Source organism: Pelobates fuscus, chromosome 1 (genome assembly GCF_036172605.1).
Source record: "Pelobates fuscus isolate aPelFus1 chromosome 1, aPelFus1.pri, whole genome shotgun sequence".
Taxonomy (NCBI): Eukaryota; Metazoa; Chordata; class Amphibia; order Anura; family Pelobatidae; genus Pelobates; species Pelobates fuscus.
The window spans coordinates 239,227,909-239,254,529 of record NC_086317.1 but is presented as its reverse complement, the minus strand read 5'-3'; the positions used below and the strand labels follow the sequence as shown (position 1 = coordinate 239,254,529).

Genomic DNA, 26,621 nt, shown 5'->3' with positions numbered 1-26,621 from the left:
CCACTGCCTTACACTATAGCTCCCTCTTACCCCCGGCCATGGCATTGAAAGGATTAATTCATCCTTTTTGTACTCACTCCATTCCAGCGCATTCCATTCCAGGGACCTAATGCACATATAATGGGAGTGCATTAAGCCCTCCCCATAGGAAAGCATTACCTATGGGGATTTAACTGAAGCTGTATGTCCTCATGCACAGCTTGAGAATGTCCAGCGTCAGAAGACCAAACATCACCTAGCAAGCAGGAAGTACCTCTGATTGACGGCCACTAGAGGCAGTCTTAGTCCTGCAATGTAATTCAGGTAATGCAACCTTGTTTGTTATGTTAACACATTTAATGTACTAGAGAGAGAAATACAGCTTGGGAATTACTATTACACATTTTAATTCTAGAAATAAGGTGTGGCAGGAATAATATGTACAGTTTTTTAATATTTATTTTGCAGGGTTACACATTGACAGTTATTCACTAAACACTGGATTTTGTCTAATTAGAAAACAAATCTGGTAGAAGTGGTTGAATTTGGACCGGAATGTTTATATTTACTAAAAGTAATTGCATGTGGAATTCAGTCAACCCAAGTAATGCCTTGACTTAATAAGTTTTCCAAATTATTTTTCTACAGAAGTCTATGGAAATGTTTGTAGATAAGTAATTTGGATTTTTTCCAGTAGTATTGAATTATTTTGAAAGCTTATTGAACTGAGGCATAAATTGGCAACCACTAGCTGGATGCATTCAGTGTCTGATTTAAAATCATTAAAACCCTTTACAAATGATAGGATCTGGAATATGTACAAACCACTAATTGTGAACTAAGGAGGTACCAAATGCACCCCGGAGGATGCCTATTCCCAAAAATGTCATTCACCTGCTTTTATGCAAGCGAATTATGATTTTTTAAAGTACTAGTTTTTCTCGCTGGTAGCATTAGCAGCTAACGTACAAAAAGAAAAAAAAAACATTGGTGGAGCAAGAGGCTGGCAAGCAATTGCATTTTAAATTTCATAAAAAGCCAATAGGGTAAATATTGACAAATCAGTGGCTAGGCAGCTATTGCTGCACAGTCACTAGAAAGAGTTCATACACAGTGGGTTGTGGAATAAAATTAAATAATAGGGGATTCCCTCCACCATCACCACCGACGGCCAGCAGTTGGGTCTCTATAAATAAAATAAAAAAACATGGGGAGGACATACTATATTCTTACCAACTTTTACTCCTGGGTGGCACGAGGAGTAAAGAAAATTTTACCTTAACTGTAACCCAACTCATAGGTGTCAGGTGGGAGCTACTACTATAATAACCTTGGGGGAGAGGGACATTCCACTGTTTTCCTCAGCCCCATCAAGGCGGTAGTTGGGGGGGGGGGGGGCTATTTTTAAGAAGCTCACCCTTGGGCTTCAAGTGTAAGAAATTAATGCCAAAGGGTGGACATGCCATTATCCACCTCCCTAAAAGTTAGGGCAATTATTCTACCCATCACCCTGTGGCCAGGGTTTCAAGCCCTTAACAAAAGAAAAGGTTCCTGAGTATCTACCTCCTTTACCCTAATAATATTCAAGAGGCTACCTGTAAAATAAATTAGATATTATAATAAACTTAAGTAAGTCCTCCTTTCTTCTTAAAGAGACACTCCAAACCCCTTCATCACTTTAGCTTGCTAAAAATTTCCCATGCTAAAATAAGTGTGAAAGATCACCAATATTGGGGCACTGTGACATAGTGAATTGCTTAACACGATATGGCCATGTGGTGAATCTGAATCCTTATATTTGCTAAGATAGGTGATTTTAAGTAGCCTTGTAAGATTCAAAACTGTATTTTTGTTTTTGTGTGCACTGTTCCTTTAACTGTATTTTGTATATATTTTGCGACTTGTTTTTTGCTCTCCGTATTTTGTATATATTTTGGTTTTTACAGCAGCACCACTACTTAGAAATGCATTTTCTGGCAGTTCCGCAAATTCCCATTTTTTCTACTTTTATAAATAAACCTTGTTACACTACTTTGGCTGTCAATCAGAAAACAGGTTCTGTTACTTCCTGGTAGGTTAGCTCATGAACTAAACTTGAGGCAGTAAATTGGCAAGATCACCTGCCTTACAAAGACTTCTCATTGATCTGCATTAAGAAGTATGTGACAGAAAGTATGGGCTAGGGAACATGACACTGCTGCTCAAATTTTGTTATTATCGATCATTGAATACCACAGAAGCAATACTTCTGCCAAAATGAGGATCATCAGAAGAAGTCAAGTCTAACTTGGAGTGCTTGATAAATGTCATGTGCGAAGACCTGGTGGCTGCCTTACAAATATTCTCCACTGGAAATTCTGCCATAGAAGCACATGATGCCGCTATTCCTCTAGAAGAGTGAGTTTAACATTAATTGAAGGTAGGTGATCCTGAGAAGTTAATGCTTTAACAATAACCAGAGCGGTCCATCACTTATTGTACCCTTAGACGCTGTTTCTCTTTTCCAAACCTATTATGGAAGTACAAAAAGTATGTCTGATTAACTATACAGATTGGCTCTTTCCTCATGACATCCAATTTACTCCATGCTAGTTCTTCCAGAGATGATGTATTGGGAAAAAATTAAGGAAGGACAATCACTTTTGGAAGGAAGTCTGGACTAGGAATCATGACAATCTTGATGAAAAACCTGTATACAGCTATGTAGAATATATTTTGCGTGTTACTCTGATACTCTTCTTGCTTATATAATGCTCACTAGGAAAAGTATTGTCAATGTGAAGGTGAAGTCTCCAATTCAAAATAATCCTCGGATAAGGATTTCAGGGCCAGAAGTAGGTCCCATGGAGGAGATAGCTGTTTGATTGGGAGCCTGATCCTTATAATTACCTTGAAGAACCTCATAATAGAAGGTATTTGACACCTGGACCCTTAGGATGTTTCGACTGAGGCCTCTTTCTAATCCATCTTGAAGGAAATCCAGTACGTTCGCCACCAAAGGTTCTGTAAATCTAACGTCCTTAGAAGAAGACCAGGATCTAAACACCTCCCAAATTCTGTGATAGCATGAAGAAGTATATGAGGGTTTCTGGCTGTCCTGTAGATTGTTCTGCATGGGCTGCCGGACTGTGAAGAAGGAGGTACCATCAGGTAAAGGAGAGAAGCCTCCTGGCTTATGAGAAGTAGCAGTAAAAAACATGGTTTCCGAGGCGGAGCTTAGCGGGCAAAGCGGACGGTCGCATGGTACCACCAAATCCCTTATACAACGAGCAAACAGATCAAAACACCGCTCCAGATACCCATCGAGACCCACACAACCTCAATGGGTCGAAAAACAAAAAAGGTGAAAGCCGAAAAACCCCGACAAAGCATGGATATTGGTGCTCTGTCGAGGCAAGCACAGGCCGCAACCGGAGCACACGTGGCAGCCATGCATGGCGGATGCTCCGATTTTTCGGATGAGACCTCTGAAGGAGAGGATGGGGACCCCCCACAGCCCGAGACCACATAGGTACAAACGCTGATACAGACACAGCCACCCATGAAAGCCCCCACCCCAGTGACAATGGAGGCTATAGGGGAACTCATGGCAGACCACCATAGAGAGATAGCAGCGGATGTGGCCCTGCTTAGAGGGGATTTTAAACTCATCACAACCAGGCTGGGAGCTGTGGAGGGCACCGTTAATACTCACACGACACAGATTGCTGAACTACAAGCGGCAATACATAGCCTACAGCAGCAAACCTTGCTCCACGAGCAACAACTGGCCTCCCAGGAGGATAAACTTCGCCGCAACAACCTAAAACTTAGGGGAGTCCTGGACTCCATCCCAGAGGCGGAACTACCACACCTGGCAAGGAGACTTCTCGCCACGCTAGTGACCCCGAAATCAGCCAAAGCAATCACCCTCGATGGCATATTCCGCCTGCCAAAGTCTGCGAGAGCTCCAACTACCGCCACAAGAGACCTCATAGTACGGTTCCAGTCCATCAGTGACAAGCAGGCAATCTTGGCAGCTGTTAGAGGCCAACCAACACTTACCTTTGAGGGTATGACACTTTCCTTCTTTGCTGATCTCTCGGGGGGGACATTGGCGTGGAGGAGATCCCTGGGCCCATTTACATCCCTCCTGAGACTACACCAAGTCCGGTACCGCTGGGGACCAGGGCGCACCCTTCAGATTGACCGAGAAGGCAACTCTCACACAGTCCATACCATGCAGGAGGCCACGGAGGCACTACAACTACTGAACCTACCCACGACTGCACCCGCCACAGGGACAGGCACGACCGGACCCACGCGCCCACTAGGGAGGAACGCAGCCGCTGCACCGGAGTTTGTCCCCCGACGACCCACTGCAAACTCTTATGCGACAGCCACTACATGAACTTGGGCTCAGCAAGATTGGACCCACTTTCGGGCATACCATACTTCCCCTGTCGACCGTCTGCATAGGACTCTACACAGGTAGCAGAGGAGAACTTCTCCAGTGATGATGTTGCATCACGGACATAGTTTATTCTTATTTTCCTTATTTTTTATTTTTTATTACTGTTACGTGACTCTCTACCCACACGGGCGGACTCAGTCTTTTCAACTATCCGCACCCGATAGTTTTTCAGACTTATTTACAAACTCGAGGGATGCCCGGTATCCAATGACTCTACCTAATGCCTTAGCTAACACATCTTTTCATATTTTCTATGTAAATAAGTTTGTTATGATTTTTCTTTTGAAGTCCAGGCAATCGCAGCAAACAAGTACACGGTGCTGTGTGCGCCATAGGGTGGATATCAGCCTGTTGAATTACTCTAATACTGTTTATATCTAAGTGATTATTGTACTTTTTCGTATATATAGCCTGAAACACCCTGATGTTTGCATTCGCATATTCTGGTAGCACACTCATGAATAGCAAGCCTGATCTCGCTAATGTAAACTCATAGAGACATATAACGTGCACTAGGTTAACCCGGCCTTCAATCTTCTAATTTTTAGACTAGCCACTTAGCCTTACCAGGGATGTGCTACGAAGCCTAAGCTTGACAAGTATATTCAGGCTGTGAAACGCAACACATTTCAAAACGTATTACTATGTTTAGAGGTATTGTTCTCCGACATTTAATATTTCTTTCTCAGTTGATAACCAGCTTGTTTTCCATCTACTATTATTATTGTACAATGAGGTTGGAGCCTGCTGGAGTTTATAAGGGTACACTACGGTCACGACAGTGATGTCTGTTTATCTAACAACACTCCCTGATCTTCCTTATGTACCGTCCTTACAACTGCCTCAATCAAAGAAAGATTACCTAAAATGCGCAGCTTTCCAATAACTCCCACAAGAGCGACACACTGTGTAAACCTCACACACAGGCCGGCTACGACCACAAGGCAAAGCGCATTAGCACACTGCTACTATTTTAGCGTCACTAAAGTAACTAGCCTAACACAGATAAGCGTTGCTATTTGTTCCCCTTTATGCTTTTATTTTTGTTTTTCTTTCTAATCATTTCATGCCACGGTTCTTATAACTTAGCCATGCTGCTGATTTAGCGCAGATTAAGATAGTCACTTTAATTGTAAAAGGCAACCGATGTTAACTCATGTTCTGTTTTTACATTTATACATAAAACTGTGCATTGCTCAAACGCCATTACTGTAATAACAATGTGCTATGTTGATGCTTGCAAATGCTATTGTGGCAAAGTGAGCTGTTTTGTCTACTCATGCACTCAAAAATAAAGAATTCAAAAAAAAAAAAAACATGGTTTCCTTGGCCAACCAGTATCACTGTTATCACTCTGCTTTTCTCCTGCTCCTCAATACTCAACCAGAGGGATTGGTGGAAAAATGAAGGCCAATTTTAACTTCCATAATGTCTGTGATAGAGCATCCTGAGCTTCTCCTTAGCTGTATTTTCAACTTGAGAAGAACCTATGGGCCTGCACATTTTCCTGGCTATCTGTGGCATCCCCCACTTCATCACTACCTCTAGGAAGACCTCCTTGTGCAGAATCTATTCTAAAATGTCTATGCCTGATCTGCGCAGCAAGTCTTAAAGCCAAACAGAAAATTACCAGTTTGAGAAGAAACTTCTATGTTACACCCACCCTCTAAGAGAAAACCAACTAGCATTTCTTTCTTAAGTACATTTTCGACTTTCTCCTGCACAAAAACAAAAAAAATACTTATTGACACTCCTGGCACCATAACCACAACAGCACGCTGTAGTGATTATTGTGTTTGCAGTGTTACTTTAACAAAATTGCATGTAGAGTCCTCTTCACCTCCACTTACCTCCCAGCCCTTTCATTTAAGCAGTGTGACCAGGCCCAGGGCTATTGTGAGGCATTTTCTACTAGCAATTTATGCAACAAAAATGTAATGTACAACAAGAACAATGTATCTTATTTACACAGACTGATTTCTAAACACATTTATTGTAGTTTACACACCTTACTGTGAGTGTTACTGCTGTGGAGGTTTGGTATAAAGAGGGACATCATGATTTAAAAGAGAGACAGAGGGATTTAAGCCCAATATAGGGACTGACTCTGTAAAATAGGAACACTTGGGAGGTATGCATCTAGCCACAGAACAAACAGAGTATAGTGACATTTTAGAATGCCATTACCTGTCAAGTGACAGTTCCTCTTTAAGGCTTTAGTAGTGGGCCAGGCATTTCCTCTGTGAGGTAGCTCGTACGCTAGCAGTATAGAATGCAGAATATAGACTGTGTACCAGGCCATCCGGTATGCACACCCATCTTGTGAATCCTCAGTAATCAAATCCATTGTTCCAGCTGTAGGTTGCATTCTACATTGTCTAGCATTGAGCTATGGAAACAATCAGACCTCATGAGGAATACTAGTGAAAGTTTTTGCTCTATTTAACCCCTTAAGGACACATGACATGTGTGACATGTCATGATTCCCTTTTATTCCAGAAGCTTGGTCCTTAAGGGGTTAAACAAGTCTATGTGACAATATAACTCTCTCAATGCTGGCTAGATTGCATCACACACAGTGCTGTGCTAGCTCTATCCCCTCCTGAACAAACCTTTTCTAGAGAGACTTCCCTTTTCTGATACCTATTCTCTTAGTGAATCCTGCACAGTGTATTGGACACACAGCTAGTAGTAATAACATACATGGATGTTAAACTCTGATAAAAAAAAAGAAAAAGAAAAAGGTTGATGTCTTTAATGATGTGTTTCAGGAACAAGAATGTGCAACAGTGTATACAGTTTTCTTAAGTGCACACCTGTCCGTTTACATATAGATACATGTGACACTTCTGCGTGACATGCACACTAAGAGACCTGCACACAAAAGTGAGACAGTTTAGTAATAGAAGAGGAAGTCACTAAGCTTCTTCCTCATTAGACACAGGAAGTTCTCATGCAGAGAACTCCAAAGCTGGCCGTGTCTCTGCCACATCTCTCTGCTATGACACATTTTTAAACAACCTTTCCTTCTACGGGTTACTTTGCTTTGTTTGTGCTCGCCCCGTGTGTCCCCTGTCCTTTGTGGACCACCTTTCTCTGATTTGTCTCTTCACTCTATGTTCTTTGCTTGGTGCTCACACTCACTTGCCTACCTCCATCCTTTGTAGCCCCTTCACGCCTTTTTGGGCAAGTAGGTGGCAATGGAATTGTGGCAGCACTGTGCCCGCTGGCTGATTCAATGCCGTGTACTTCCTCCTAATCACCGGGTAACTTTAGACACTGCCCAGGTATGTGACCTGGCTCAAGCACTGCGAGATGGAGTCTTACTCTGCCAACTGCTCAACAACCTCATCCCTCATGCTGTTAACTTGCGTGAAATCAATGTGCGACCACAGATGTCCCAGGTATGTAATCGGGTAATGGGGAAAATACATTATTTTCAGCTTGTTCTAGAGTATCGCCTAGTGGAATTGTATGTGACCTTGAATGGGGTCGTAATATCATGATAATAATTAGGAGACATTTACTGAAACAAAAATATCCCATAATCAACCGAATATTTGGAGCCAAAATTAAATACTGATTGCAATTGTTCGATCTTTGAAGCACAAACATTCTCTTCTCTCATCTAACCTGTTACTTATCTAAATTTCCTGTATTACTTAGAATTTATCATTAAGCACACTTGCATATGGTTGTTACTGTAAAAATACGTATACAGTCCAAGCAGACACAAGTCATGATTCTGCTAGACAGAGGAGAATACTTTGAGTGTTATTACAGCATTTTAACTTGTATAATATCTCTCTCTCTCTCGTGATCTGGGGCTTCCCAAAGCTACACTAGACCGGGGGAAATTGTTTTAACTACTGCAAAATGGGAAGTGTAATTTTAAACTTCTGGTTCATAGAATTAAATGAATGAGATGTGTAAAAATGTGTTTATGCAATAAGAGAAGGGTTCAGATTCGACATTTCCACTTTGTGTATGGGGTGGATCCTAAACTGCATTAAATATCAGCTTTGTTCTGTTTAAAATAGTTTTCTTTAATTTAATTATTGTTCTTTGTCGTATGGGATTCTTATGAGCTTTGTAGCTTGAGTTGAGTCCAGTTTATTATTTTTCTATTTTTGAAATTGTGTACCGAGAGTCATGGTACAGCAAGGAGACATTCCAAGTTGTGATATTATTCAGGATCTTAACTGTCTCAAATTTGTATTGAGATCTTATCATACTCTGTCAATATGTATTGGGGAAGGAGATTAAATCATGTAAAATACGATGAGGTGCATTTTCAAATGAAGAGGGATAATCTAATAGCTGCCTGTCAAGTGGACGTAATGAATAATCAGCTGTAATGCAGTATTAGAGGAACACTCCGAACACCATAACCACTGCATCTCGTAAAGATGGGTAATTTTACTGCTTTAATTTCCTGTCCTAAGCAGCCATAATGCTGCCATGGATATATCGAGGAAAAGAAATTCATAGTAAGTATAGATATATTTTCTTTAAAGTACTGAGAGTGCACTCACTGTATGAACCTACACTGCACACCAATAACATTATACTCACTGTATGTATCCAGGGCACCCATCAAAAATTTTGGCCCTCTGTCCTGGCACACTTTCCTAGACACGTGTACAGATACAATCTAACAAACACATATTTGCAGACATAAGTACTCACACATACACTCTCCCGGACACACATACAAACTCACAGATACATAAGATCAGCTACACATATGCATTCCGTTACAAGAAAAGCAACACGTATTCCCAGACACACACATTCGCAATGCAAAGCACACAAAAAGATTCACACACTCCTAGACACAAACAGCCCCAAACATACAAATAGACACCACCACACAGTGCAAAACAAAGATAATAATACATACAAAGATACTTAATGACACGCACAAACCGAACAAAAACTTACATAAATGCATAGAACACACATCGATATCTACAATTTAAAAAAAAACACTAGAATAGTGTAATACAGTAATATATCAACCTCAGGATGCAATTATAGATTGCACTCACAAACACTCATTGATACTAGGACTTTTCTCTCTTCTTTGTTCTCACATCCAAAACATGCATATGGGGTAATGGGGAGAGAGAAGTGGAGAAGGGTAGATCTACACTGGTTATAAAAGACTACATTTATTGGTCACACTTACAAGATATAAAACCAGAATAGGCATATCACCATATCTACTTCAACTCCACTTGCAAAAATTCTCAGTGTGTTGGAGCAGCCACCATCAACAATAAAAATGAATATTTGTAGCCTCTCTTCTGCTTTTATAGTGTTTGGTAGCAGGAGGGTGGCCTCCTTGGGTCCAGAGGTTGTGGGTTACCTGCTTCCTTCTCTCCCCATACAACTCTAGGCGTGACCTCAAAGAAAGTGATATAAAATCATATTCTCCCAGCTCAGTTCTGCCTTGACAGTGAGTTATTCGGGGGTCCTTTCTGATGTCGCTGGCAAATGCAGTTCAGTGTGAGGAGGTATTTCCATTTCCCCAAATAAACTGGACCAAATAGCAATAAAAGGCCCTAGACGAGGCCCAACATTAGACTGGGCATTGACCACATTATGAGTTTTAATTCCCTGATTGTAGCCCTGTATGTATGTATACAGTAGAGGAGTTGGAAAATGCTCAATACTTTCTGAACTCACACAAAATCAATAACGCAGCCTGTGCTTTTTGATGGGAAAGAGGCAGAATAGATAAACTGAGTGTCAGTTTCTGTTCTGTGTGCTCCTATAGTATTCCCTGTATAACCACACAATCCTCCTAATATCTACTAACTCTGTACTTCCTCTTTTACCCAACTCTCTGTTTCCTGTATTTGCCTTAGACTTGTGTCTCTCTTGCACTGCTTAGCTGCAGACCTCTTCATTGTGTTCGTTCACCATTCTGAGCCCATAGAGAATAGACTTCATGTCAAACACAGTGCCTGCTTATTACAGTCGTCAATATTTTAGTCACATGGTGCCTTTCTCTAGCTATTCACCTTTCTAGTTGAAACAGTTAAAGAATGTCGTTTGATCTTTTTGAAGAGAATTTGAGTTAGGCGGGACCTCTGTACACAGCACCTGCTGCGGTGAAGGGAAGATGTGACGTCGAACTGGTTGTGCTGTACTGCTTAATCTAAACCATCCGTATAAGGAAGCAGCATATATCTATATATTCAGTGTATACAGCAGGGACTGTGTATGTTCTTCTGCTCAATGCATAGGAGTAACATACGTAATCTGTATAACATATTACTGTACGTATGTCCCAAGCAAATTTAAAACAAATTATAGTTACTCAGTGATAAGTTTTCATTTCAGCTTAATCTGCAATTTAAAATAATGGGAAATTTAAAGTATCATAAAGACCTATTAGAATCCAAAAAAATAGTTTGTCATACTAGTGTAAAGTTACTGTATTAAAGGGGATCTTTATATATTGAGAGAGAGAGAGAGAGAGAGAGAGTGTGTGAGTGTGAGTGTGAGTGTGTGTGTGTGTATGTATGTATATATATATGTCAAAATAGGTTTTTAGGTATTTTATTGGAGTATGTTAAACAGGCCCGCCACTCTACTTCTTATTCTTGGCTGAGCTTCTTGCAATGCTGTAACGTCTGGGGATTAATAGCAAATAAAGAAAGTTAACAGATGAGTAGATTTTTTTTTTTTTGCAATGAAAATTCACGCTTGCAAGAAAGAATTAGAAAGACTTTAAATAAACACTTTTCCAGCTTCATATACAGTGGCACAGCTTTCAAATTTGGAAAGGAAAATAACGTACTCTTAGCCAAAACCTGTTCATTTTGCTACAGACAACGTCTTTCTCACAAGTAATATAGGTCCCACTGCTCCCAATTAAAATAGGTTTAAAATAAAGTTATTACCCACCTGGAATCCAGCTTCAAACGACGTTCTGAGTCACTCTTCCGTGCCTCTTTGCGACACCAGGGCAGCTGTTGACCGGTTGAATTGTCATTCATAAATGGCCCCAAGGGTAGAGAGGTGTCCAGCCATGGCATCCTGTCCATATAAATTAAAAAAAAAACAATTATGAAGCTCATTAATGGCTGCAGTGCTTTTCTATTCCTAGAGGCTCGTGTGTGGATACCTTATTCACTGTGTGCAAATAACCAGTCTTGTTGCTGTGCAAACCAAATGCAGTATGTTATATGCATGTTTTTATACGGAGGATAAGTAGATATTTCTACTCAGCAAATCTGCAAACACGTTTGATTGAAGCTACACTCCACCAGGGCCAATTCTGCCATTAGGCCGTACGGTACCAGATCCAGGGGGGCACCCATGGCTGTAATAGCCCAGACAAACCCAGTAGAGGCAGTTCAACTGGCTAGAGATATAGTAAAATGATGGATGGGATCAGGATGGCAGCCAAGCTCCAATGGCTGCAGCACAGCCATCACTCACACAGTGCTTTCTTCACCTACTGGCTGCCTTATCCCAGTGTACACCACACTTACTGCATCTCATCCCTTCCCATAAGCCATGCAAGGGCACACTGTCCATGTGCTCCCACCCCCTGCTCTGTGCATGGAGATGTCACGAGGGATCAAGGACACAGAAAGGAAGTAGGACAGGGCAGCAAAGGGTCTGATAGCCTAGATAGAGCATGTTGAATGCCATCTGCAGTCTCCATTTTGCTCTTCTGCATAATCTGTTTTGATGATAAGTTCAGTTGCTCTTTTAAGGGCTTTGGAAATAAGATGTATTTTGCATCACTGAGATTTAAAATGTTTTGGATTGTTGTGTTGATACCGGAGAAACTGACGGAAGCCAAGCACAGAGAGATGGACACAGGTTTCTTCAGGAAGGAAGAGATTCTTTATTGGATCACCGATCGGGACTCAGAGGGACTAGCGTCACCAAAATACAGCAAATTCTGAGCCCCGGACAATAGTGCAGGCTCCTTATATAGGCATATAACTCCTCCCATATTAAGCTCCACCCGCACATTCTCTTGACCAATCAATACAAATAAGAATTAACTTCCTGTTTGACCGCATGGCTTGTCCAGCACAATGGAGGAGGGGGAATACTATATCCTGTATTCTTGCACATGCTCCGTACACTACTGATCGTATCTTGCCTCGTGCAACCAACTGATCGATACGTCAGCATATGCACGTACACATGCCACGTGGTAATCTCGGCCTACTAAATTTATTTTTACCGAGATTCCACCACATTCCCCCCTTTGATGCCTCTTGATATTTTACAATTACTTGAGGCATCACATAACCTTAGTTTGCTTACACCGCAAGTTACCTTGAACCAGACCAGACTTATCTTATGATGTGAATCTTCAACATTCATCTTCCTGCATTGGTTCTCCCTGATCTAGAGCCCTATATTTATATATCGCCATTATCTGTGCAGCAGCCTTCCTCTCTGCTATACTTCCTATCAGGCTTTGCACAGACCTAACTACTAGGGGTATAAGACACGGTAGGAGTAGACACAACAGTAAAATCAGTAGGACTCCACCTACCACTGCCTTAAGCCCTCCAAACCACTCATACCAGCTACCAAACCAACTACTTGGATTGTACCCTTTCCATACCTGAGTAGGCACATGCGCTAGTTTAACCATATGGCTAGTAAGCTCAGCTATTGCTTGCCCTTCGTCATCTATTTGAAGACAGCAATTGCTTAGGTTAAACTTCCCACATACACCTCCCTCTACTGCCAAAAGGTAATCCAAGGCTAATCTATTTTGGTAGACTGCTGTCCTCATCCTGGTGTTATGCTTCACTAGAAGATTGAGCGCTTGTGATGTCTCATTTGTGATAATCTCAACCACCGCCTGTAATCTTATAATACGGTTGAGCATATAAATAGGGGTTCTATAACCAAAGGTACCATCTTCTGCCCACGTGGCTGGCCCATAATAGTCTATAATACGCTGGGGAGGCCATTCATTATCTTCCCAGGTACCTATCTCTATGGGTCCCCTTTTCTTCCTATGATTCACATCATACACTTTAACACCTAAAGTCTCACCTGTTTCAATCGGTAACAAGAAGAAGGATGGTTTGAGCATACCCAACACACATGCCCCTTCCCAGTCCTGTGGCAGCTCCGAATAGGCTTTCTTACCACAGATCCAGTACAAATTTGCTGGGGCTCTCCAGGTAGATGTGATGGATAGATCAAACCACACATCCTTTAAATTGGCGTATCTAGCAAACGGGTTAGATGGTTCTGAGACATTTGAAGCCGACCACCAAGTTGTATTCTTTGTATCATCATCATAAGCTTTTTGCCCTAGACAAGTTAATTCTCCTACAGAAGTATTATACATTATTCCTTTTCTTGCTATGCAAACATAACCTATGATGGAGGTCTTTAATCTCCACTCAGATTTACCTCTAACACTCAAATGATAATCGGCTGGTGCAGATATTAGTTGGTCAACTGCCTCAGAACCGGACATTACCTCCTTTGCTTCCCAAGGCCATTGGTCTCCCATGTTAGTACCTCCACACACATAGCAGTTGGTAACATTAAGACTACCGGCAATACTTTCAGCTAGGTCAATGAACAGGTTCTTAGCGCTATGGGGGATCTTATTATCTATACTCATCTCTTCATAAAAGGAGTGGTATACTTGATGAGTCTGGGAGGATACCGTATCAGTCTCTATCCCTATAAACAATAATGTCCCAGGATCTAAACCCGTCCCGTATATCTGAAACCCAAATAAATTGCCATACTTATCTAGGAACTTGTCGGGGTTATTAATAAGTATATGGACTGGGTTACATTCCATAGACTTACAATATGGGCTAGTCGGCAACTTAGTCACTATCATGTCTTTATCTACTGTCTGTCCCCAAGTCGCCCACCCCACACAAGACCAATATGGACAAAAGTTATAGTCTTTATTTGGGCATCTAGGACTCACATATTTATTTTTGCTACTGGGACAAATGTATTTATCGTTAGACCCATACGTCCTCTCCCATCTAAGATCCCCACATACATTCCACGGCTTTCTACCACTTGATATCGCTTTACACGCATCAAATAGCAGAACACCCGAAGAATATACGGATTCTAACACCGTCTTATTAATTAGGGTCCCCTGAGGATCTCCATTCCTGAGAGTCAACCAAATTGTACGAGGCTGATACTCCGGACTGAAGCACTTAGGTTCTCCTACTCCTAAATGGCATACACTATAGTCTATATTTAAGTATCTACATCTTGATACATCTCCTTTACATTCGTATTGTGAATGCCAAATTAGGGTTTGGGAAATATGGTTACCTGTTCTCGTAGTCTTAATGCATACCTCACAGCTAGGAGTGTCGGTACCTCTACCTTCCTGAATATAAAAACACATGTAAATAAACACAATCAAAAGCACATCTTTCGCCGTCATCCTCAGTCTTCGTCCGTGCGATGGAACCTCAGCTTCCAGGATGTGAGGGCTGCAGGGAATGGAGTTCTGCTCGTCTTCACAGGTGTCCCTTCGGGACTTTCCTGGCTTATACACTATGTGATGGTAAGAGGACAGGCTTTATTATGGCCTTCTCACTTACACCTGTAACAATAAAATTTGTAATCCACAATAATTCCTCGTTACTCCGACTGAGTAGTGCGTTTCAACCGGATCTTGCAGGGATTCTCTGGATCTGCTGTAACTTGCCAAGAATCAACTGCTGCTGGCTTAACCCTGGAGTGATGTATCCACGGAGTCACTTCTGCTACTTTTATCGCTGTAGGGGTAGACAAAAGAACAACATAAGGACCTCTCCACTTGGGCCCTAACGGTACATTATTCCACTCTTTAATCCACACTTGGTCTCCTGGATGATAATTATGAACAGGGGGATAAATATTCACAGGTAATCTATCTTGTACCCATTTCTGTACCTCCTCCATAGTCTTACCCAACTCTACAACCTGCTGCCGGGTAATTCCTTCTCCCAACTGACTCAAGTCCCCCCTTAAGTTACCAAGTACGGGAGGTGGTCGCCCATACATAATTTCAAAAGGAGAGAGGCCCATCCTTCTGGTAGGGGTACTGCGGATTCGCAATAGAGCTATAGGTAAGAGAACGTTCCACTTAAGTTGGGTTTCCTGACACATTTTAGCCAACTGGTTCTTAATAGTTCTATTCATTCTCTCTACCTTACCAGAACTCTGGGGTCTATATGCAGTATGAAGCCTCCACTTTATACCAAGCATATGAGTCAGTTGTTGTAGGCACTGGTGAACAAAAGCTGGACCATTGTCCGATCCTATAGAACAGGGTAGTCCATATCGGGGTATTATTTCTCGTAGCAGGAATCTCACAACTTCTCCTGCTTTCTCGGTACGAGTAGGACATGCTTCTACCCAGCCTGAATAGGTGCACACAATTACCAGCAGGTAACGATGTCCACCCGATTTAGGCATCACTGTAAAGTCTATTTGTAGATCGGACATGGGGAGTCCCCCCATAAACTGGACTCCTGGTGGCTTTACTGGTCCTTGTCTTGCATTATTCTTAGCACACGTTACACATCTGCGTACAATGGCCTGAGTCAAGTTGGACAATCTTGGTATGTAGAAATGTTTCCGGAGAGATTCTTCAGTACTGTCTCTCCCAGAATGTGTCCCGTTATGATAATTTTGGACAATTTCTACCGCTAGCGATGCTGGTATAACTATTCTTCCATCTTCTAGCTGATACCACTTGTTCTCCAGATACTTTCCCGGTTCAGTCTTTAACCACTCCTCTTCTTGAGTTGTATAAACTGGAGTCCATTGAGACAGTGGGGTTGGTATTAGAGCAGCTATATGCCCCACATACTCCTGTCTTCCTGATTCAGCAGCACGCTTAGCTGCACTATCTGCCATCCGATTTCCCTTAGTTACATCACCATCTCCTCTCAGATGCGCTCGACAATGTATAATACCGACTTCTTTCGGCTCCCACACTGCTTCCAATAGTTGTAGGATTTCAGCTGCGTACTTGATTTCTTTGCCTTCTGAATTCAGTAGTCCTCTTTCTTTATACAAAGCTCCGTGGGCATGAGTGGTTAAAAACGCATACTTAGAGTCCGTATAGATATTTACTCTTAAACCTTCAGCCAATTGTAACGCTCGTGTTAGTGCTATTAATTCTGCCTTTTGTGCTGATGTTCCTTTCGCCAGTGGCCGAGCTTCTATCACCTTGTCTATTGTTGTCACTGCATATCCTGCATAGCGGATCCCTTCTTTCACATAACTACTGCCGTCGGTATAATATTGAACATCGGGGTTCTGGATGGGAAAATCACGAAGATCTGGTCTACTTGAGAATACTTCATCCATTACTTCCAAACAATCATGTTGACTTTCAGTAGGTTGTGGCAAAAGGGTAGCTGGATTTAAGGTGTTTACAGTCTCTAAATGCACTCTTGGGTTTTCACACAACATTGCTTGATACTTGGTCATACGGCTGTTACTAAACCAATGATTTCCTTTGTAATCCAACAACGTCTGTACTGCATGTGGGACTCGTACATAAAGTTCTTGACCCAGAGTGAGTTTATCGGCTTCAGCTACTAGCAGGGCGGCTGCAGCTACGGCTCTTAGACAAGGTGGAAGTCCGCTGGCCACTGCATCCAGTTGCTTAGACATGTAGGCAACAGGTCTTTGCCATGATCCCAAGTACTGTGTCAATACTCCCACAGCCATTCTTCTTTGCTCGTGTACATATAAGTAGAATGGTCGTGTGTGATCAGGTAGACCTAATGCTGGGGCACTCATCAAAGCCTTCTTCACATCTTCAAATGCCGTTTGCTGTTCTTGGGTCCATAAGAAGGGGTCGTGCTCTGTACCTTTGATGGCTGCGTACAGAGGTTTTGCTAGTATCGCATAGCTGGGAATCCATATCCTACAGAAGCCCGCTGCCCCCAAGAATTCTCGCACTTGTCTTCTATTCTTGGGTATTGGTATTTGGCAGACAGCTTCTTTTCTCTCTGGCCCCATAATCCTTTGACCTTCAGAGATATGGAATCCCAGATACTTGACAGTTGGCAAACACAACTGAGCCTTCTTTCTAGACACCTTGTATCCTGCCTTCCAGAGAATGTGTAGTAGATCGTGCGTTGCTTGCTGACATTTTTCTTTTGTAACTGCTGCTATCAACAAGTCATCTACATATTGTAACAATACACATTCTCCTGGGATAGACTCGAAATCCAATAAATCTTGACTTAGGGCTGAACCAAATAGGGTAGGTGAATTTTTAAACCCTTGGGGCAGTCTTGTCCAAGTCATTTGGCGTTTTGAGCCCGTTACAGCGTTCTCCCATTGAAAAGCGAAAATACATTGACTTTCTGCGGCAATTCGGAGGCAAAAGAAGGCATCTTTGAGATCTAAGACTGTGAAGTAAGTAGCCCCGCCCGGAATTAAAGCAAGCAGGTTATATGGATTGGGTACAACTGGATGTATACTAACAACCGCATCATTGACTGCTCTTAAGTCCTGTACAGGTCGATACTCATCTGTACCGGGCTTTTGAACAGGCAGCAATGGGGTGTTCCAGGGGGAAGTACAGAATTTTAGGATACCATACCGTATGAACTTATCCAGATAGGATTGGATGTTCTTCTTAGCCTTCTGCGGAATGTGATATTGTCTTAGGCTCACTGGATAAACCCCATGTTTCAGTTCAATTTTTATAGGTGGAATATTGCGGGCCAGTCCTGGTGGGTTGTTCTCTGCCCAAACTCCTGGTATGTTAAACAATGTCTCATCACTCCTAGGGTTTTGGCTAGTCAACACTGTATAAAGTCGCCACTCTTCTTCCTTTGGTACGGATAAAGTCATAATACCTGAAGGTCCATTAAACTTTAAAGATGTTGTTCCATTTGGTAGGAACGTAATCTGCGCTTGTAATTTTGATAGCATATCACGTCCCAGCAATTGGACTGGACATTCAGGCATATAAAGGAATTGGTGTTTTACTACGTGGCCTCCCAATGTACAGAGTCGACTTTTAAGAACCGGTTTTTCAGCACTTCTTCCAGTTGCTCCTATCACAGTAATAGTCCTTCCAGATGGAGGAGCAACTAGATTAGTCACCACTGAATGTTCGGCACCAGTGTCGATCATGAACGCACTCCTTTTCCCCCCTATTGATACATCGACCATAGGCTCCGCTCGACCAAGGGGGATGGAGCCCGGTCGGTATCAATAGTCCTCCATGACCGTGTCAGCCAATCCTACGAAGTCCCTACCTTCTCTATCGCGGGACCTTTGCGCTGCTGGAATATACCTGTCTTCCCTAACACTTCCTCTGTTCCCATTACTCCCTCTATAACCATTACTTCCTCCGGGACCTCCTCTACCTCTCGCTCTGCCTCTAAAATTTCCGTAGCCTGCCCTGGGTTGGTCTCTCTCGTACTGCTCTCTTTGCGGACATTCGTTCCTCCAATGCCCTTCTTCCTTGCAATACGCGCACTGATCCCTACTCAAAGGCTCCCTACTCCATCTATTATTGCCTCTATCTGGGCCCCGTTTATCTACGCCTGCGATCGCTACCGCTAGCATATCAGCCTTTTTACGCATCTTGCGCTCCTCCTCTTTCTTACTCTCTGTATCCCTGTTCATATAGACCTTATTTGCTACCTCCATTAGTTGGGTGATGGACATACCTGCAAACCCTTCTAACTTTTGTAGCTTGCGCTTAATATCTCCGTAAGCTTGGCTGACAAAGGCGGAGTTAACCATTCGGGAATTGTCTGCGTCTTCCGGATTAAAGGGGGTATACAAGCGGTATGCCTCCAATAATCGGTCATAAAAGACACTGGGTGCTTCATCGCTTTTCTGAATCACCTCAACTGTCTTCGACATGTTAATGGCTTTCTTTCCTCCTGCTTTCATGCCAGCAATTATAGCGTCTCTATAGGCTCTGAGTTGAACCATATCAGCACCATTTACGTTCCAATCGGGATCGGTATTGGGATAGTGTGTTGCGGCCCATGCTGCTGGATTAGCTTGGTTCAAAGCACGGGCTCTATCTTCTAATGCTTTAATGGCTGCTTGATTTATTCTTGTCCTTTCCTCATTGTTAAATAAAGTCATTAGTAACTGCTGGCAATCAGCCCATGTCGGATTATGCGTCTGTACTATTGAGGTGAACAGATCAGTCATGGCTTGTGGTTTCTCAGTATACGAGGAATTATGGGTCTTCCAGTTTAAAAGGTCGGTAGTGGTAAATGGGACATATACGAAGACTGGGTCAGCGTGTGCCATTTGACCTGCGGCATCGATATAAGCTGACCCGGGATTTAGGCGAAGAGGCATCTGATAATGCTTTAATTGTTGGGCACCAGTCAACTGTCGGGTTTGGATGGGGCTACGTAGGGAGGCGTCAGTCATGGGTTCCGGTCGAGGAGAGACAGGGTATGGGGATGTGGGAGGTTGGTTTTGGGAAAAGGTAGTGAATAGAACACTTCGGGCCGAGCTAGATGAAGCTTGACCGGAAGTCTGAAGTGGCGCCAAATCAGGATATTCGTTTCTAATGGGGGTGGGTTCTGGTTCCGGAAGGGGAGATTTAGTACGAGGGGGGGTGGATCCTGTACTGGAGGAGGAAGCGGAAGTGGATGAGGGTAATGAGGGGAGGGGTGCAGGGCTTCCTGCGTTTGCGTCACTTCTTCTTAACGGAAAGTAAGGGGGCGGCAAAGGGATCTCGGACTCAGGGGGCGTGTCCAAAATGGGCCTAACACCAGTCCTAGTGGACGAACAAGTCCTAGCTACCATGAGGCGACACTGCTCCTCGTGGCATGTCTGGAGCCATTTTGGCGAGTCATTTACGGCCTGTCTCCAACAGTCAATATAAGGAAACTGGCGGTAAAGTTCAGGCCTACCCGATACAGCCACATGTAAGCGCTGTACCAGAGTTGGATCCAAACTGCCACGTGGCGGCCATGCCGCAACCAAAGTAGGCCACTCCCTAGTGCACAAAGTAACTAACCGCACAGAAGACATCTTAACCCCAAAATCACAGGTTTTGAATCCCTTTTTAAAATTCTTAACCATACATCCTAAGGGATCCGGAATCGTTGACTGCGACGCACCCATTTTTAACAATGGAACGTCGTCGACAACGATTACTATACACGCGTACTATTCAACAGTCACACCCGTTTCCTTTGGCAACAGCACCACGTGGTACGGTTACCAAGTGAAACGTACACAATAACACAATAAACACTCAGGGAATTCCCGTACACACACAGCTGCTACACCAGTCACTATATAATCAATATTATGCCCTTTGGCGTAACTATACAGTCACCCACGCTATAATTCTCTATATACGAATTACCCGTCTATAACACACCCCAGTAACATCGTCTTTTACAAATAGCGGTTACAGTACGGTTAGCATAGGTCAAAGCACAAGTTAAGGTCACAATACAATTATTAGTGGTTATGGTGTTAAAACATGCAATTGACGACAATGATTAGTACTTATTATACAATGTCAGTAAATATACAGGGTTATGGTACCGTGCACTATAATACAGCAACACACTATTAACACTCTCGCTAGACGGCTGAGCTCGCGCTATCTAACAAGATATACACTTTACTAAAACAATCGTTAACACATTTACAATTCCCAACTAAACTATTGGCCAGTACCTTGAATGGACTACCTAAAACTATATACACCCGTTTTGGTTAGCCACACTGCCCAATCACCACATATATAGCGAGCTAGAGAACCGAATTTACACAGGCGCCTCTTAGTCGTACTATCAAAAGTCTAGTGGGTTCCAAATTTACACGCCTTCCCACTTAGCCCAGATAGGATGAGAACTAGCGAACCGAATTTACACAGGCGCCGCTTAGTCTCCCGGTCCCTCCGACCTAGCGAACGTAATATACACCCTAGAACGCTAGTCTAGACAAGACACCGGTGTCCGGCTAGGGCTATTTACACCAGGACCCCGCCTGACTAACCAAATCAAACGGTCTGACTAAAGAGCGTTCGATCGAGCGGTGCGCCTTCGCTCCTTCCCTCCGACAGAGGGGGCAGATACAGATTCAAAAACCCCTTTGGGCCTACCGCACAATCGGTATACCCCTAGCGGGTCCTGCCGTCTAAAACAGCAGTTGTCTTACCTCCTCGTTCCTGAACCTGAGTTCACACTCATCGACGGGGACACCCCAGCACTTCTCACGTAGAGGCCGATGATCTCCTGGACAACAGACCAGTGGCGCCGAGACGAAGGGAGGTCCACGCAGGAGTTCAGGGGTGCAGCCGTAGAGAACGTGGGCAAAGATAGACCGTCTCACGCCTCTGCCTCTCAGCTACCGTTGAACGATGAGCTTCCCGGCCAATGCACCAAATGATACCGGAGAAACTGACGGAAGCCAAGCACAGAGAGATGGACACAGGTTTCTTCAGGAAGGAAGAGATTCTTTATTGGATCACCGATCGGGACTCAGAGGGACTAGCGTCACCAAAATACAGCAAATTCTGAGCCCCGGACAATAGTGCAGGCTCCTTATATAGGCATATAACTCCTCCCATATTAAGCTCCACCCGCACATTCTCTTGACCAATCAATACAAATAAGAATTAACTTCCTGTTTGACCGCATGGCTTGTCCAGCACAATGGAGGAGGGGGAATACTATATCCTGTATTCTTGCACATGCTCCGTACACTACTGATCGTATCTTGCCTCGTGCAACCAACTGATCGATACGTCAGCATATGCACGTACACATGCCACGTGGTAATCTCGGCCTACTAAATTTATTTTTACCGAGATTCCACCACAGTGTATGTAAGAATACATAGTGTCAGAGTGTGTTTGTGGAGGAAGGTGAGTGTTGTGAGTCTGTGGTGGCTGATTTTTGTGTGTGAAGAAGTGCGTGTGGTGTCTGAATGTGTTAAAAGGAGGTTGAGTGTGTTGGTAAGCTTTGCATTTGCCCTCTACAGTTAACCTTTTGACAGGAGGGGTGACAGACCTTTTGATCATCACATTCATTCACTGCCTGTACCTGTCTCAGTGTTGAGTCCCATCTTGTGTTAACAGCATCTAGAATGTTTCTTCAAATTTCAAATGATAAACTTATTTGAATGTTTCACTTTGAAGTAATCAGCTGATTTTGGATCATTTTGAGAGAGCATGTATCATTATATTTGTTTCTTTGGTTTTAGAAGATGTAAAGACTTTTCAAACCATAAGCTCACGTCAAAATTAAGTCTCAAATCATTGCTGTCAAAGCCCATGTCAAGTTACAAGTTTTCTTTGATTATGTTCAGTAGAGTTGCAAGTAAAGTCCCAGTCATGAGACTCAAGTACACATTGCTGAATTTTAGCCCTACCTGGAACAGGAAGCAGAAGCAGAGGCTGAAGGTTCCTAGTGAGCAGGGTCTGGTGGGGAAGAGGATGTCACATGTCCCACCTACTACAAACTTCTTTCACTAGGGAACAAGTGTGATGAAAGCAGTGTCATGCTTGCACATTGTGGGTCACTGCCTTGCACTAAACCATCAATGATAGGTGGAAATATGTAGAGAGGGCAGCATCAAACTTTAGCACAGGGCCAAATATTAAGATCTTTTGATCTTCCTGCCAGCTCAGGAAGGGCCTCCTCAAAACCTGGCTTTGATGCACATTAACAATACACACACAATCACAGACATACACATATGTTTTTTTTATTTATATTTAAGAGGTTTAAGCAGTCTCCTGTTGACTATAGTATAGTGCCCGAGAGGCAGGGCTGGATTTCCCATTAGGCAGAGTAGGCACCTGACCACTAGGTGACGCCTGTTTTGAGCACTTGTTTTTTTTTTTTGTTTTTTTTAATTCATTATTTTTGTGTGCTTTGTGAGACAAGAGGATTTAATATGACATTTTATGATGGATATTCAACGGTCTATGACACAGCATAGTTGAAAATGTCATGAGACAACATTGCACATTTTTTGGAATATACAGGGAGTGCAGAATTATTAGGCAAATTAGTATTTTGACCACATCATCCTCTTTATGCATGTTGTCTTACTCCAAGCTGTATAGGCTCGAAAGCCTACTACCAAATAAGCATATTAGGTGATGTGCATCTCTGTAATGAGAAGGGGTGTGGTCTAATGACATCAACACCCTATATCAGGTGTGCATAATTATTAGGCAACTTCCTTTCCTTTGGCAAAATGGGTCAAAAGAAGGACTTGACAGGCTCAGAAAAGTCAAAAATAGTGAGATATCTTGCAGAGGGATGCAGCACTCTTAAAATTGCAAAGCTTCTGAAGCGTGATCATCGAACAATCAAGCGTTTCATTCAAAATAGTCAACAGGGTCGCAAGAAGCGTGTGGAAAAACCAAGGCGCAAAATAACTGCCCATGAACTGAGAAAAGTCAAGCGTGCAGCTGCCAAGATGCCACTTGCCACCAGTTTGGTCATATTTCAGAGCTGCAACATCACTGGAGTGCCCAAAAGCACAAGGTGTGCAATACTCAGAGACATGGCCATGGTAAGAAAGGCTGAAAGACGACCACCACTGAACAAGACACACAAGCTGAAACGTCAAGACTGGGCCAAGTAATATCTCAAGACTGATTTTTCTAAGGTTTCATGGACTGATGAAATGAGAGTGAGTCTTGATGGGCCAGATGGATGGGCCCGTGGCTGGATTGGTAAAGGGCAGAGAGCTCCAGTCCGACTCAGACGCCAGCAAGGTGGAGGTGGAGTACTGGTTTGGGCTGGTATCATCAAAGATGAGCTTGTGGGGCCTTTTCGGGTTGAGGATGGAGTCAAGCTCAACTCCCAGTCCTACTGCCAGTTTCTGGAAGACACCTTCTTCAAGCAGTGGTACAGGAAGAAGTCTGCATCCTTCAAGAAAAACATGATTTTCATGCAGGACAATGCTCCATCACACGCGTCCAAGTACTCCACAGCGTGGCTGGCAAGAAAGGGTATAAAAGAAGAAAATCTAATGACATGGCCTCCTTGTTCACCTGATCTGAACCCCATTGAGAACCTGTGGTCCATCATCAAATGTGAGATTTACAAGGAGGGAAAACAGTACACCTCTCTGAACAGTGTCTGGGAGGCTGTGGTTGCTGCTGCACGCAATGTTGATGGTGAACAGATCAAAACACTGACAGAATCCATGGATGGCAGGCTTTTGAGTGTCCTTGCAAAGAAAGGTGGCTATATTGGTCACTGATTTGTTTTTGTTATGTTTTTGAATGTCAGAAATGTATATTTGTGAATGTTGAGATGTTATATTGGTTTCACTGGTAAAAGTAAATAATTGAAATGGGTATATATTTGTTTTTTGTTAAGTTGCCTAATAATTATGCACAGTAATAGTCACCTGCACACACAGATATCCCCCTAAAATAGCTATAACTAAAAACAAACTAAAAACTACTTCCAAAACTATTCAGCTTTGATATTAATGAGTTTTTGGGGTTCATTGGGAACATGGTTGTTGTTCAATAATAAAATTAATCCTCAAAAATACAACTTGCCTAATAATTCTGCACTCCCTGTATAAACAAGATGGTTTAACAAGCTGGATTCAGCGGTTTAAGTGTTTGAAAGCATGCTAGGTAAGGTAACGATGATGACGGGAGACTCTACTATCAGGCCAGGTAGAACAGATAACATCTGAATACCGTGCTAGTTTGTTGTAAACATTTAGTTTTTTGCTTGGAACGTGAGTCCTAGCCTGTGTGAGTGATTAGCTAGCTGTGAGGGATCAAAGTGTGCATATGTAAAATGAAATGAAACAAAACAAAATAAGCCAGGCAAGTCCGTGTGCTTATGAGGGGTGTCTGCTTGTAACGAACCAAGTCCCAGTGATGGTGTGGAGGTTCAGGATCCGTCCCCATGATCCATTGGACTCTGGAATCAGCCGATGCCAGATCTGCCTCGCCTCTGGAACTGGATACTCCAGATCGTTGATGTTGGGGTCAATACAGAGTCCCGCAAAGTCGAATCACTGGTGTCACGTTGGTGTGTCGTCTGTAGCCTCTCGGCTGGGTGAGCCCCGGAGGGAACCCAGTGCAGCTGCGGACGGTGCAATGCCTCAGGGCTTAGCGCGGGCCGGTTGTATCTCTCAGTGAGTAAGGTTGGTGCTTTCCAGGTCAGCCGCTCCTTGTCTTTTCCCGCTGCTAGCCGCATGCGGTCCTTAGGTGCGTTTAGAGACCCGGCCTTGGTTCGGGTTGTGTTTCGTCGGTGCACTTGTTGTCGTTGGCGAGGGGAAGGCTTGTTTCGCCGCCATTTTGGGACCGCTGCCGAGGCCACTGGAGTCTGCTGCGGGCGCACGGCCCGCTGTACAGGAGACTGTGCTTTCGAGTGCTCAGAGGTGGATTGATGCCTCCTTCTCTCCAGCTCTTGCCAGAATTTAGTGAAGATTCTGTCGAGTTTGGCTTTTATGTCGCTTTGTTCGATAGCAGAGTCTTGGTGCCACGTGGTGTACGCCATACTTGGTTTCCCCACGGGCCCTGTGGTCCCGCTCTTCGTGTCCAGTTTAGCAGGTGAGTCTCCCTCGGGTGGACCGGGATAACCCCCTCCGGTCCAGGGGGGGGGGATTGCGGGGCGCTTTCGTGATTTAGGGCTGTTGAACCGCTCCGGTCTGGGAGATCGGCCGCCTCTCCCGTCCGTCGCGCTCTGGGCCACACGCGTTAGCTATTTTTTCTGCCGGTGTGCCTTTGTCCCGTTTTCAGCCTCCGCTGCGTGCTGCAAGCAGGTCAGGGTGCAGATGAGTCGGTGGGTTTCTGATATTTTCAGTGTATGCTTACTATTAACGGCTTGTATTGCCAGAGTAGGAGAGGAGCTCAAGCAAGATGCGACTCTCCGCCATGGCAGTCAGACCCCGCCCCCCGTTTTGAGCACTTATAATGTGTCTTTTCAAGCTTTTTAGTATGTTGCGGAGAGATATACTCAGGAACCTTGACCATTTTTCTCTGTAGTCCAGCCAGCATTAATAACAGAGCCGCAGGAACAGTTATAGACGGTGCAAAACTCAGTGTTGTTCCAGGTCCTCCAGTGTCTGTGTGTGAGGCTGAACAGGAAGTGGAAGAGATCCCATCTACCCACTAACAGCCTCTCACGCAGGAAATGTCTTGCAGGAGCAGGGAAGCTCTCAATGATACACACTGTATAACCACTACTTCAGCTCT

At 43.5% G+C, this 26,621-nt stretch overlaps 1 protein-coding gene across 2 annotated transcripts in view; it reads left to right on the top strand.

Annotated features, from left to right (window-relative positions):
- Positions 1-7,307: 7,307 nt before the first annotated feature.
- The window catches only part of VAV1 (vav guanine nucleotide exchange factor 1), a 159,935-nt gene continuing 140,621 nt past the window's right edge, over positions 7,308-26,621 (top strand). Inside the window, exon 1 of one of the 2 annotated variants that reach the window (XM_063444528.1) lies at positions 7,308-7,836. In XM_063444528.1, the coding sequence (XP_063300598.1) occupies positions 7,633-7,836 (204 nt within the window). In that variant the 5' untranslated portion in view covers positions 7,308-7,632. The remainder of the gene's footprint in view (positions 7,837-26,621) is intronic. The other variant, XM_063444527.1, reaches the window with a different exon arrangement.